Genomic DNA, 12,797 nt, shown 5'->3' with positions numbered 1-12,797 from the left:
GTGCGGGTTATGTTCGGGTTCCGCGCGATATACTGCCGAGAAGCACTATGGGAGACGCGACAGGAAACAGAAAATTGGAAGAGAACCTGGCAGGGTATTTAAGAGGATCAAAGAGAAGGTATTTCCCCGGTCAGCAGGTAAGTAAGTAAGCAGATGGAATCCAAAGCAATATGCGATGATATCCGAAGTGGGCGAAGGAACGTTCGTTCGGTTTTACTCTGGGAAAAAAATACGTCAGAGTTTCGCAGCTCCGACTTCGCGTCCCCGAAACCCAAGACGCACCTAACAACCAACTATACGATCTTCACTCCGCATTTTACACCATAGTCTTGCAGAGCCTCAGGCTTCAGTGTGCCTCGCTGCATTTCACCTCTCTTTTGTCCATCTTCGATCTGTGTAATTTTACTGACGCCCAAGGCGATCGAACTGCATGGCCGGATCGCGGCCGCACAGTCGTACTCCCTCCCAAACTCGCAGGCCAGTTGGAGATGGAGACGATTCAGTTCTCGGCACGGTCCTTGACGTGAGAGACCCATACCATCATGGTGACAATAGACTGACTTTCTGGCGAAAGACGCGCCAGTTGGAGGCCTTCAGTCGGAAGGTCACAGCGACCGCAAGCCACCTTATGGGAGACAATAATGCCGCGCACTACCCTGCGGCGATGAACAGCATCTCCCGCCAGATGCGACGCCCCGGCATTCAGAGAGCTGTATTCTCCTTTTCCCAGCAGGCGCCTTCTGAGCTCGTCAGAGCGAAACTCTCGACCAGCGAAATTGCGCATCGTGCTCTCACCTACATCTCCGAAGAACAACTGCAAAATATTCCCGAGGCCGAAAATACCTACTCCTTATTTCAAGGGTTTCAAGCATCTCTACCCGAAGGCGAATCCGAACATCGAAAAGGACACCGACGGCGGAGCTCCAAGCAACACAGGCTGTTGGGTGCTGGAGATGTTGAAGAGGATGGTCCCCCGTCAATACACCACCTCAAGAAGAAGAGGAACAGTGTCAACCACAAGTTGGAAATGATGGCAATACGCAAAAACATGTGCACCACAGAGATTCGAGACATTGACAACAAAATTGCCAACCTGATCAATATGCGGAAGCTCGCCCTCGAGAGATTGGCCGACCTTGAAAATGATGAAGCCGAGGTTGAGCATGAGCTGCTTGAACTTGACAACAAAATCGAAGAAATGCAAGAGGAACTCGAGGAGCAAGCGGCAATGGACCAGTCTACGAGCACCCTCAACGCTCCTCGCGTAGATACCCCCGAGTCTGAAGCCATGGATGCCTCCTTCATGTCCCAATCCATCTACGACAAATTGCCCTCCTCCACGTCACCGAAGGCAAAGCGCCGGCCAAAATATTCTAAGAGAAGATCCATGCCGGTTCTACACGAGCACCTGGAACCCGGCTCCCAAATCAAAACCATTCCCGCTCATAATGACTCGATATCTGCTATAGACTTTGACCAGCCATTCGGAACAATGGTCACTGCAGCACAGGACGATACGGTCCGCGTTTGGGATCTGAATCTTGGCCGCTGCATGGGCTTTTTGGAAGGCCACACCGCCTCCGTTCGCTGTTTACAGGTCGAAGACAACATTGTGGCAACAGGCAGCCTTGACGCCACGATTCGTCTGTGGGATCTGAGCCGTGCCAAATACGAACCCTATGAACACAAAATACTCGAAAACGGCGACGACGACAAGGCCGATGAAGATGACGGCCTTGGCTTTGGCAATGAAGGTGAAGATGCGCCCCCTCCACCGCCTCCTGATGCGATGGAAGAGTGCCCGCTTTTCGTGCTTGAGGCTCACGTCGACGAAATCACTGCATTGCACCTTCGCGGTGATATGCTGGTCTCCGGATCAGCCGATAAGACGCTGCGGCAGTGGGATTTGGTGAAAGGCCGGTGTGTCCAGACGCTTGATGTCTTGTGGGCCGCAGCTCAGGCGAACTCGACCGCAGATAGCACAGAAACACAATGGCGGCCAACTGGAAGATCTGCAGATTCGAATGCCGACTTTGTCGGGGCTCTACAATGTTTTGATGCAGCGCTAGCCTGCGGTACAGCTGATGGAATGGTCCGACTCTGGGATCTCAGAAGCGGTCAAGTCCATAGGAGTCTTGTGGGCCATACAGGACCCGTGACATGCCTGCAGTTCGACGATACTCATCTTGTCACAGGTAGCACTGACAGGAGTATCAGAGTAAGTTTGCAATGTTTCAGCAAATGGTCAATGGAAAAACTAACCTGCGCAATAGATATGGGACCTCCGCACAGGGACGATTTTTGACGCGTATGCATACGATTCGCCGATCACCAGTATGATGTTCGATTCCCGACACATTGTCTGTGCCGCCGGCGAGGACGTCGTCAAAGTCTACGACAAGGCTGATGGCCGTCATTGGGATTGCGGTGTTGGTGCCAACACGAGCGTTGAGGATCGGATGGCTGGCACTAAGACGAGTATTGTGGATCGTGTCAGGCTGAAAGATGGCTACCTGATCGAGGGAAGGAGAAATGGAGAAGTTGGAGTCTGGAAGTGTTGATGCATATAGAGCGGTATCAGGCGACGCTGCTCAAGATCAACACTCAAGGCCTGTGAAGATTCGACTTATATCCGATGTCCTAACAAAAGTCTTGACTAAACTCTCAGAACAGTCATACTCTCCCATGCAGCGATTGGGAATCTAAGACATTATGCCCTGGTGGCGGAAATCGCAATATCATCGATGATCTTACAGCCGTGTGTCAACAGGAGTCGATCTATATCTATTCCAACTTGAGCCTGGTGTCGCCGCTCATGCAGAGAGAGAGAGAGAGAGAGAGAGAGAGAGAGACCTCCTTATCTATGTACAAACATCAATACATATCTTCTGATTCAAATCTGCGGTGACTTGTCCTCCGAGCCAACTATGTCGAGTTCTCTCCTCCAAAGCCACCAGTATTCCAACTGGGATTTCCCTACTTTCTCCACAACCTCTGGCGCTCACCACAGGCTTGACTTCAGAAGAATGTCCCTTTGGGCTTCGCGGACTGCCGCGAGCAGTGGGTGTTGGTCAATGTTTCCGGTGTCATTAGCCGTTGGCTGGCCGTGGAATGTCTTCCACCAACATCGGCGTCTTCCACATCTGCTCCTCGACCCGCTTCTCGGCCCGCATCAGCGCCAGTCTGCTGGTATATGTCCAGTAGGGGCAATTGCTATGCCTGGGCGCCTCGGTCTCAACAGCTTCCTCCAGCTGTCGATATGCCTTTCTGCATCGGAAGAAACCCCTACTGTCTGCCTCCTCAACAGGATGCGACCCCTCCCATTGCCTATCTACGGCGTCAACGATGGCGACCACCCTGGCAGCAATCTCCTCACAGCGTTCGAGTCGGTCAAGGAGCCTTGCTTTGCGTTGCTCCAAGGTAGGCTCTTGTGCCAGGTATCGTTCACCACAGCGCATCTCCAGCTCAAATAACGGCGCAACATAGAGTTGCAAGAACTCCTTGTTATTGAGAGGATAGGGAAGCCTTTGCAGCGCCTGCTCCTCTCCGATGTCAAGAGCCTCGAGAACGGGGCATTTTCTGACGGGGCTTCCCTCGAACTCAACCGCCTGCAAGAGTGCGGAGGTCTCACCCTCACGGACTGCCTCGGTGCGTTCCGGGAAAGCACCCTCGACCTGCTTCTGGCCAGACTGGCTCGCCCTGTCCGATGTCGTTGGTTCTGCGTCGACCGCTGGCCTTATGTTTGACTCTGGAAAGGACGTCGGGACTAGTACACTTTGCTTGAGTCCGGCGATGGCCTCCGGAGTTGACCCGCGTGCCTCTGGCCGCGTGTCCTTGTCCACAACCCTCCAACCACTTCTCTCCTGCTGGAGCGCCTTTGATGCCCCGCGTCTGCGATGCGCGATATTCTCCCTCGTTGCAGCCAACCTGTCGTTGGCAAGCTTTTCTATCCGTCCGCGTGTGCTCACTGGCATATGCCCCAACTTTATGGCCTCGAGGTCGAGGCTGACCTCGGAACTGTCCAGCGGCTTGATGTGTTGCGAGTATTCTAGGCTTTGGTATGCGTGTGCAGGGGGTGCCGGGGGCTTTCTTGCGGCCGCCCGCTTGGCCTTCTTGCCTGAAGTCGATCGTCGAGGAGCCATTGTGAGGTGGGTGTGAGTGGTGAGGGGAGAGGGTGCGCTGTTGATACAATGATGTAACAAGCAAGAGTGTGCCTGTGAAAGACTGTATGTGAAGGGAAGTGTACTATATGTCTGTGGGAGTGGTGTACGCGCAGGACAAATGACGGTTGAGCACTTCGAGCTGGCAAGTACCTGGTTTATATTCTTCAAGACAGGTCCTTCGTAGTCACTCACCCCCAGCCCAGAGAGAGCATGTTTGGACTCAGCACAGACTTGAACACGCTATGAACACGCACACAGACCTGTTCTCATTGTTTTGGTCCATCCGATGTGAACCCCCGAGGACCTTTGTTGTTGGCCATTGTGCCGAATGAATGAATGAGACCTTGACAGTGAGTGGAGTCTCGTCAATAGATTTCAGAATGAAAAGTTTTCTTTTTTTTACGAGGACCTTTGACAGAGATGGAGGCAAACAGCTTTGTTTTCGATTCTTTGATCCATACATTGAGGAACACAAGCATCCCGTGGAACCAGTAAGGCTTGATTCCCTTGTTCGGTGGTCGAGTCTAAATGTACCATATCGGGTTAGTGGCGGGCCGTCAAGTCAAGCTGTGATTGGATCCCGAGAAATGCAAGGCTGTGGATGGAAAGGAGGTGGAGTGCAGAGTAACATTAGGTATTAAACTCGGTATTAGGTACTAGGTGTACACTGTCTTGACGCTGTACTGATACACCCTCCCCTAATCGATAACACAATGGCGCCCCCTGGCCATCAGTTCGCCCATGCCCTTTCATCCTCTACAGACCTCCCGTCACATCTGTTGCGCATAGCTCCATAGCGTCTCCTCCAGGTTGTTGTGTTGAAACGGCCGCTGCACAACCATATCTTCCAGCATGTGTAGTACCTGCAGTTCGCGTCTGATACTCATGACATCCGCCTCCGCCCCACCTAGCTTCCCAATATCTCGCCGTGCTCCTGTTGCCCCCGCGGACATTACAGCGTCTCGCTCGAGCCCCAACTGAATGTGCCATTCTGACGTGCCTCTCGTGCACCTGGAGTAGGATGCACCTGTCACCGAAGGGCGGTCCCAGAGGATAGCTTGGAAGCAAAGAGGGAGGGTCCGCATCAGATACAACACGTCTCCGTCGCCAACGTGGTCTCCCTCTGCCACGTCTCGAAGCTCATCTTCGCTCTGGCCTTCTCCTCCTTCCTTCGCCAGTTCCCCTGACATCCAGCTCTGGAAGGCCGTCCCCGCCTCCAGCCTCTTCCCTTTCCATTGCCGATTCTCCTTCGCCTCCTGCGTGAGGTTCTCCCTTGCACTATCAAGGGTAGCGTCTGAGTTGTACCCCGAGTCCTTCGGGCTGTCACTCTCAGCTACCTCCTCCAGTGCCTGGAGGACAGCGACGGGTACTCGCCATACACAACGGTAATGGCAGCTCGTCATGCTTTTCGCGCTCGTTGGCCAGATCTCGAGCCTCATTTCTGCGAGGCGCTCTTCTTGCCCAACGCTCTTTTCGACAACTAGTCTCTCAGGCTGGATCATCACCAACAAATGTCTCCCCTCCTCCGAAAGGGCCGAGAGAGGAAGGTCACCCTGATAGTGCAGGATGTAATACCATGACCTGGCTTCTTGGTCGTACAGCTTGTGGAGGAAGCTGTGATAGCCGGTAGTGGTGAAGGTTGACATCCACGCTTCAAGTGATAGATGACTGTCGTCGGCATTGTCGGACGCCGCTGAGCTGTTGTCCGATGATTGTGCTGTAATTGTTGCTGTGGGCGGGAAGCCCGCCATGGTTGACGAGGTTGTTTGTAGTTGTTGGGGATCCATCATTCCTATCGCTAATGAAACTAGGGGACTGGGATGGAGAAGCGAGATATATTAGACCTTCACTTGAACTTGGCTGAAAGGAGGACGCTGCGCAGAATGCTACATCTTGCAACAGAGTGTGGCATATGGCCTGCTTATGTGCTGGAGGAGTAAGGACTTTCAGGTGCAAGGAAGGAAAGGGCCTGCCTCAAAAGTAAGTCCTCACCCTTTTCGATCGTCTCAGGACCTATGTACCTACCTAATTGTCAGTTTCGGGAGGAAACCCTTACTAACCTTTAGCCTAGTCTCTGAGGACCTACCAGACCATATTCGAATATATCAAATGGCGACCGCCCAGCGAAGGTCGATATCTAACTACGTTCATAACAAAAGTGTACTGTTTACCTTAGGAAGCCTCCTTAACATTTTCCCAAGACCGAAACTTGACGACCCTCTTTGATCTGAACGCCACATCGCCTTCTATTCCTCTATTCTACACATATATTCCTCATTAGTCTCAACGATGGCTGCCACTTCTAGCAACAACAGTGCCTACAACGCGGACAGCCGCCAGTCTATGCCAAGGACTGCAGAGGAGGAAGTAGCTGTCCTGTCGCTTTGCGACTTCTGGATCCAGACGTGGCAGGAGCACGATGCCGCCTTGGCCTTGCAACAGATGCGCATCAAGGGTGCATATCTACAGATTACCAAGGGCTGGAACTACGTGCTTACAGTAGGGGGAGTGGAAGGGGGCCTGTCAGACGACACCAAGATTGAGGCCGAGGAGTTCAGAGCGGCGTTGGACAACTGGCAGCCATCGAAGTGGCTGAACCCAAGGGCCTCCTCCTCGCACAGACCGACTAGGAGAGTCATTGGCAAGGCCGAGGCACAATGTCCTGCGACCAGCACCTACAGAGGCAACAGAGGAAACAAACTGCCGCGTCTATCCGGTCTTGCAAGGTCGACAAGGTCCGCCAGCGTCAACAAGGACGGTGCGACCCCGACCGTAAAGAGTAGAGTGGCAAAGGCGACCCTCTGCAGGCAAGTGTTCCAGATGACCCTGAGGCCCTCCAACAAGATCAAGTCTGCTCGGATACGTGCGCTCCTCTGTGAGACCAGGACAGGCATGGAAGGGAGTAATGAAGGGAGTGGATATTCTTCACCATGAGGTGGATATCTATCTCACTTGGTCCTTCAACTGTGTCTGCAATTAACGGTGGTTGGGAATGGAGTCGTGCTCAATACAACGTCGGGTTCTCAGGGTGATGTCGCAACCTGTCTCGATAGATGGACAGGGCAGTGGACAGTGTAGTGGACGTGAGGTAGAACGGACACAACCTACCATCCCACGTATACATGTAGACATATCCCGAACTTTGCGTTCTTTGAGCATACCTTCATTTCGAACTGCGCGATCGCGTAAGAATCTTCTTCCAAATCTCACTGTCGCCTCACAAAATATTCCATCTCATCCTGCACTGTACTGTCTTTGACAAATGGAGGATTAATTGCGAGTGACCAAAGGGGGAGGGAGCCATGAATAATATCTTAGTATGTAGCGGACAGAGGATCTATTTCGTCTTCGTCGACGAGAGACATACAGTGATCTTGGAGAAAGGAACAGAGGAGCGAAGGAAGGAGCATGGGGTATGTGTGTACATAAAGCATCGGCATTGCTCCGCCGTGCTCAGGCCTCAGGGAGTCAGTCCTCTGAACGAACTCAGAGAAGAACTAAAGAACTGCCTTTGCCTACCACTACCACTACCACTACCACTACCACGAAAAAGAGTCCTCGACCAGCTTGACCTTGAGACCCTTCTTCCTTCTGGCAATCTCGCACACCGCATTCCTCACGTCGTCTGCCATCCCGTCTGGGCCGCTCACGACGACGGCGACGGCACAAGCGTTTCCCACGACGGGAGAAGCGCCCAGATCTCGCTCGAGTTCTTCGCGTACGTTCATGCGCTTGCCGACGAAGATTTGTTTCTCAACTCCTGCCAACTGGGGCTCCATAGCTTCGGCGAGGGACGGAGAGCGCATCCCCCACAGAAGCTTGGTCCGGCCTGGGTGGCTGCGCAGGAGTGGTAGGACCGTGGTGATCCCGACGCCGCCGGCGACGCAGATCAGCGTTGGATAGTCTGAGAGATCGGAGGGGTGTCCGTACCCGGGCTCGACGAGCACTGGGATTCGGCATTGTGAGCGCAGGCTCGAGGTGAGACCGCCGCGGGTGCGGAGGAGAAAAGTCATGGCCAATTTAGGCGATTGGGGCTGGTGCTCGTCCAATTCTCCATCACTAGAATGATCGGAGCTGAGGGCGGCGCCCGCCGTCGAGATGCCGCCATCCTTCTCAACATCGGCCATCAAGGGTTTCACATTCGTCTTCGACGCGGATGGTTCGCGGGAGGTATTGAGGATGGTCGATGCGACCGAGAATGGATGGTTCTCCCACACCCGCCAAGTCAGCGTGGGGAAGTAAAGGTAAGCATGGCCGTTGCCACCGACACCTTCAATGTCGACGCGGACATAGTCATCGTCGATAATGGTAACCTTTGCATATCGAAGACCAGCACGAACAAACCGGCCGACCCGGAGGAGACGATCGAATACCCAAACAGCAATTGCGACATAAATCCAAACTTCGTAGCCCCATTGATGACCGAAACGATCATAGATGTGCAGGTAGCATCCTACGACAACTAAGACAGAGACGGCAATGTGCCATAAGAGAAAAGCCTCATATAGCATCCGACGGAGCGGCAAGATCGACATCGGAAGCAAAATCGACATGCCTATGGTGGCAATGGCTCCCCAGTACCAATATGGAAGCTTGCTTTCGCTGGAGTGCTCGCCGTCCACATTGTAGATGTAGAGGTAGATGAGAGAGTGCACAATAGCCTGGAGAGTGGCGATGCCTGCGACATAGCGGTGCAATAACATGAAGGTATCGTGGCTCCATTTAGTCAGCCACAGCAGGACGTTGTTTCGGCCGGCGTATAGAATGAGGAGGGGAATATTGGCAAAACTGAGCACCCCGGTTCGGTTGGTCACAAAGGTCAGGATCTCGCGGTCTCGATCGTTGAGCCACCAGCTATTTGGTTGTCTGGAAGAGTACCCGGTGGCGCAGAGAAGGAGATTGACAATCGTCAGGTACGCGATGAACAGGGCCTGTCCTCGAGTTGGCATATTGGTCAGTCCCCACAATATGGGCACTTTGTGATGTCGCCCAATCGCAGGAGGGTCGATTACCCAAGCGTTGAAGAGGGTGACCCAACGGCCTGGGAAAGGGAGGAAACGAAGGAGTGAGAAGCCGACGGGAATAACGACTCCAGAAAGGAAGACCACTAGTCTGTACTCGGTGTCAGAGAGAGATTGTAAGCAGAAAGAGAATATTAATATGCAAACTCACCCGTAACGCTCGTGCAGGATCTCGATGTGCTCGAATATCGTATTGGCGTTCCAGTTTGGTTGATAATCTTCGATAGACACCAACATTGTTCGATTCAGGACATCACCAGCCACTAGGGTTTCCGTTGGCAGAGTGGTCACCTTGGCCAATGCCTCTGCATATGACTCCTTAGGGTCTGGCTGGACAGCAGCACTGCCAACAACATTCATAGCCCACCATTTTTCAATTTGCCAGTCCTTGAGGTTATATTCATTGGGGTCGTTGGGACAGCGCTGGTGAATGCAGAGGGCCAGCGACTGAAGGAAGGCATCGTCAGTGGCATAGCACTCGGGCATGGTCATGAAGTCGCCGCCACCGCCCATGTCCATTCCGCCCATGTCGTCCATCTCCATGACTTCGGAGCAATTCAGCCGGCTCCCAGACAACACATTGCGGCACGAGGTGCAACAGTAAGGAAAGTACATATTGATGCCATAGCCAATGAGACCATGTCCAGCACGACCTGAGGATGTCATGCATTGTGCAGTAAGAAAATAAGTGCTGGTGAACAGCAGGGCCACCAAGCGAGAGGGGACCTTCATCCTGACTTTGAGGAGCACGAACTTTGCGGAATTTCCTTTGACACTTACTCATGGTCACATAGAAGGACTTTATACCTGGGAATTTGATTGACTGAACGATAACATACATCGGGCCTTTGTGTCGAGGATGAGCGAGGACCCAGAGACTCTCACCTCAAGAGCCAATGAACATTGGGGAGATTCGAAAGGGATGCCAGTATTGGGGTCGGCCAGACCCGCGGAGAAGGGCACGCTGGAAAGGGGAAAGGTCCTGCCCTTGTTACCACGGGTCAAGCTGTCTATGACTGGCGATTGCGAAACTTGCTCAACCCACTTCCACTGGCTGGTGGGCAGCGATCGTCCCAGGTCTTGTTGCTTGGCATCCCGCCCTTCGGGTTCTACTGCAGCGGTAGGGGCCCATATTGGTGGCCCATTCCTGAATTTGCTGATGACAGAGGATTTGAGATCACTGGTGTGAAGGGCGAAGTCTTTGGATGTCCTGGTATGGCTGAAGAGTTGGATTGATTGACACTAACTACTTGAGGAATAGGGACATATCCGTCCGTCTAACCTTCTTAATAGAGGCTTAATAACGTGCTCCTTTCCCTGGAAAACCTTGGCAGTGCCATAATAAGCCTAGCGCAGGACAAAGCTCCATACCTCCCGACTATCCAACGACACCAAAAGGCTGGCTTGCTGGCCTCGTCCAGTCCCGCTATTCCCTTTGTAATCTATCCGGTCGGACATGGTCGACCGGATAGATTACAAAGGGAATAGCGTGACCGGAAGTGCAAATCGCAAAATAATGCGAGAAAATGCAACAAATCTGTGTAACGGGGGTACGAGAAGTACTACTTCGAACTGTAGGCTCTTCCAGGGCAGCGTTGATTGCAGGCTGAAACATCCCGACTCTTCCTTGGAAATCTGCACCATCAGGACGGGCTATGGACCTCGCGATAAGCTTCACCCAGAGCCTTGGGTTCGGCAGAGGTACAACATGTCCACGGGCATATTCGGTCGGAAGAATGAGGCAACGCAGCGTCAAGGGTGGAATGAGAGCAAGTATTTGGAGTCTCTGTCGCTTGTTTCTACCGACGAGGAGGTATGCAGATATGAGGGTTCTCGGCCATGTATCCAATCACAGAATCTCTCGCCGGCTGCCCAGACACGGCCATCCACGCCACGCTATCAGAAACTTGCTCAAAAACAGGGTCTCTTTCTGGACCAGGCTCGCGTGGTACTGCTAAAGGTGGGATGATCGTCCCGCTCCTAAAAGTTTGCTGGATGAGTATCAAACAAGATCTCATGGCTTGTTGTCCTGTTCACGAGGATCATTGTTAAAACGCTCCCTCTGCCGGCAACTGTTGGAGTGAAAACAATCTCACATTTTCCACACTCTCACTTCTCTGTCAAGTCTTTCTACCTTGTCGTTGTCTCGCCAAATCAAAGATGGACATGGGAACAATGTCAATGTCAATGACCAGCACAGGCACCATGACAGCCTCTGCAGCGGCCGCGACTACCTCCGCCCACGATATGGGAGGGATGGACATGGGTGCCAACTCGTGCAAAATCTCCATGACATGGAACTGGTACACCGTGGGAGCTTGTCAGTAACACGTGCTTTGGGGTTTTCAATCGCTAACCCGATGGCGCAGGCTTCATCTCTCAGGACTGGCAAATCACTTCCGGGGGCATGTTTGCAGGCTCCTGCATCGGTGTCATCTGTCTGGTCATCTCCCTCGAGTTCCTTCGTAGACTCGGACGCGAGTATGATGCCTGGATTGCAAGACGCGACCGCAAGCTTCTTTCTGTCGCCGCAGCCACTCGATCTCACGCCGAAGATAGCTCATCCTCGAACCACGAGGCTGGAAATGGCAAACAACCCTCACCCAGTTCGCAACTAGTGGACCGGACCGTATACCAACGCCCGCGAGTGCCCTGGTTGACGCTCCTGCAGCGCCAGGTGATCCGGTCTCTGATCCATATGGTCCAATTTGGTGTCGCATACTTTATCATGTTACTGGCCATGTACTACAATGGTAAATTGTGCCCGTGCGACGATGTTGAAGTTAGAGCTGACCGCGAGAAGGCTACATTATCATCTGCATTATTATTGGTGCCTTCCTCGGCGCCTTTATTTTCAGCTGGGATCAACTGATGAACGAAGCCAAGTAAGCGCTGCAGGGTCTGTGCTTCAGGACTGAGACTAACTACTAGTTCGCCAAACAGTAAAAAGCCCGAACCAGCTGATACCACCGGTTGCTGTGGCTGAGTTGCCGGCCAACGAGGACAGTGAGCAAATGAAGTTTATGGAGGAGTGGCATGGCATACCATGGCGAATAGTTCAGGTTAGATACCGGTACTTTGACTCACATACCACCGTCACGAAATGGTCCAGACATGCAGAATGACTCGAGGCGAACCAGGAATTAATCTTCTCTCCCCTCTCTCAAGAAGCCTGGACAGTAGAGTATCCGATTGTGGAATCATGTGTTATATGCCCACAGCAATATTCTGGAAGTCTCCATCCGCAGACATTCTCGCCTTTGAATGATGGCAGATGCTCCAAAGTCTAATCCCCATCGCAGTTCCAGAATCCAGTGCAATGCAATACAATGTACTGTGATACTCTTTGACAAATCGAAAAACGATCTGCCCAGAGATTTTAGACCTGACGTTTTATTCTGAGCGACAAAATACTTCCACCATCACCTCCCTTCCTCCCTCCCTCCCTCGTGAATGCGCCAACGTAACGCGAAATAAAAAGGAGACAGCCAAGCCAAGCCCAAGTCATGAATGCGTTGCAAAGCAAAGCCCGAGTGACGACTGACGACTGGCCGAGACATTGAGCACATATTCATATTCTGTCCCCCCTTTCTTTTCCTTTGGCCTTTTTTTC

General features: G+C 52.7%; 6 protein-coding genes across 6 annotated transcripts; 3 read left to right on the top strand and 3 right to left on the bottom strand.

Moving 5' to 3' along the window:
* Positions 1–430: 430 nt before the first annotated feature.
* AYO20_00253 (hypothetical protein) lies at positions 431–2,561 on the top strand (the record flags this gene model as incomplete). The annotated part of the gene is made up of 2 exons (XM_022638564.1): positions 431–2,218; positions 2,274–2,561. 2 exons carry the CDS (start codon positions 431–433, stop codon positions 2,559–2,561), a joined length of 2,076 nt encoding a protein of 691 aa, XP_022505529.1.
* A 528-nt stretch (positions 2,562–3,089) lies between these two features.
* AYO20_00252 (hypothetical protein) lies at positions 3,090–4,142 on the bottom strand (the record flags this gene model as incomplete). The annotated part of the gene is made up of 1 exon (XM_022638563.1): positions 3,090–4,142. One exon carries the CDS (start codon positions 4,140–4,142, stop codon positions 3,090–3,092), a length of 1,053 nt encoding a protein of 350 aa, XP_022505528.1.
* A 791-nt stretch (positions 4,143–4,933) lies between these two features.
* On the bottom strand, positions 4,934–5,914 carry AYO20_00251 (hypothetical protein; the record flags this gene model as incomplete). The annotated part of the gene is made up of 1 exon (XM_022638562.1): positions 4,934–5,914. The coding sequence occupies one exon, from the start codon at positions 5,912–5,914 to the stop codon at positions 4,934–4,936; it is 981 nt and encodes a 326-aa protein (XP_022505527.1).
* Positions 5,915–6,452: 538 nt separating this feature from the next.
* Positions 6,453–7,097, top strand: AYO20_00250 (hypothetical protein; the record flags this gene model as incomplete). The annotated part of the gene is made up of 1 exon (XM_022638561.1): positions 6,453–7,097. The coding sequence occupies one exon, from the start codon at positions 6,453–6,455 to the stop codon at positions 7,095–7,097; it is 645 nt and encodes a 214-aa protein (XP_022505526.1).
* Positions 7,098–7,702: 605 nt separating this feature from the next.
* On the bottom strand, positions 7,703–9,727 carry AYO20_00249 (hypothetical protein; the record flags this gene model as incomplete). Its single annotated transcript, XM_022638560.1, has 2 exons — positions 7,703–9,275; positions 9,336–9,727. 2 exons carry the CDS (start codon positions 9,725–9,727, stop codon positions 7,703–7,705), a joined length of 1,965 nt encoding a protein of 654 aa, XP_022505525.1.
* A 1,662-nt stretch (positions 9,728–11,389) lies between these two features.
* AYO20_00248 (hypothetical protein) lies at positions 11,390–12,073 on the top strand (the record flags this gene model as incomplete). The annotated part of the gene is made up of 3 exons (XM_022638559.1): positions 11,390–11,504; positions 11,554–11,937; positions 11,988–12,073. 3 exons carry the CDS (start codon positions 11,390–11,392, stop codon positions 12,071–12,073), a joined length of 585 nt encoding a protein of 194 aa, XP_022505524.1.
* Between the last annotated feature and the right edge of the window lie 724 nt (positions 12,074–12,797).

The sequence above is a fragment of the Fonsecaea nubica genome (genome assembly GCF_001646965.1).
Source record: "Fonsecaea nubica strain CBS 269.64 chromosome Unknown Scaff1, whole genome shotgun sequence".
Lineage (NCBI taxonomy): Eukaryota > Fungi > Ascomycota > Eurotiomycetes > Chaetothyriales > Herpotrichiellaceae > Fonsecaea > Fonsecaea nubica.
Note: the sequence above shows the minus strand (reverse complement) of the source record. Positions and strands in the feature narration are given on the sequence as shown.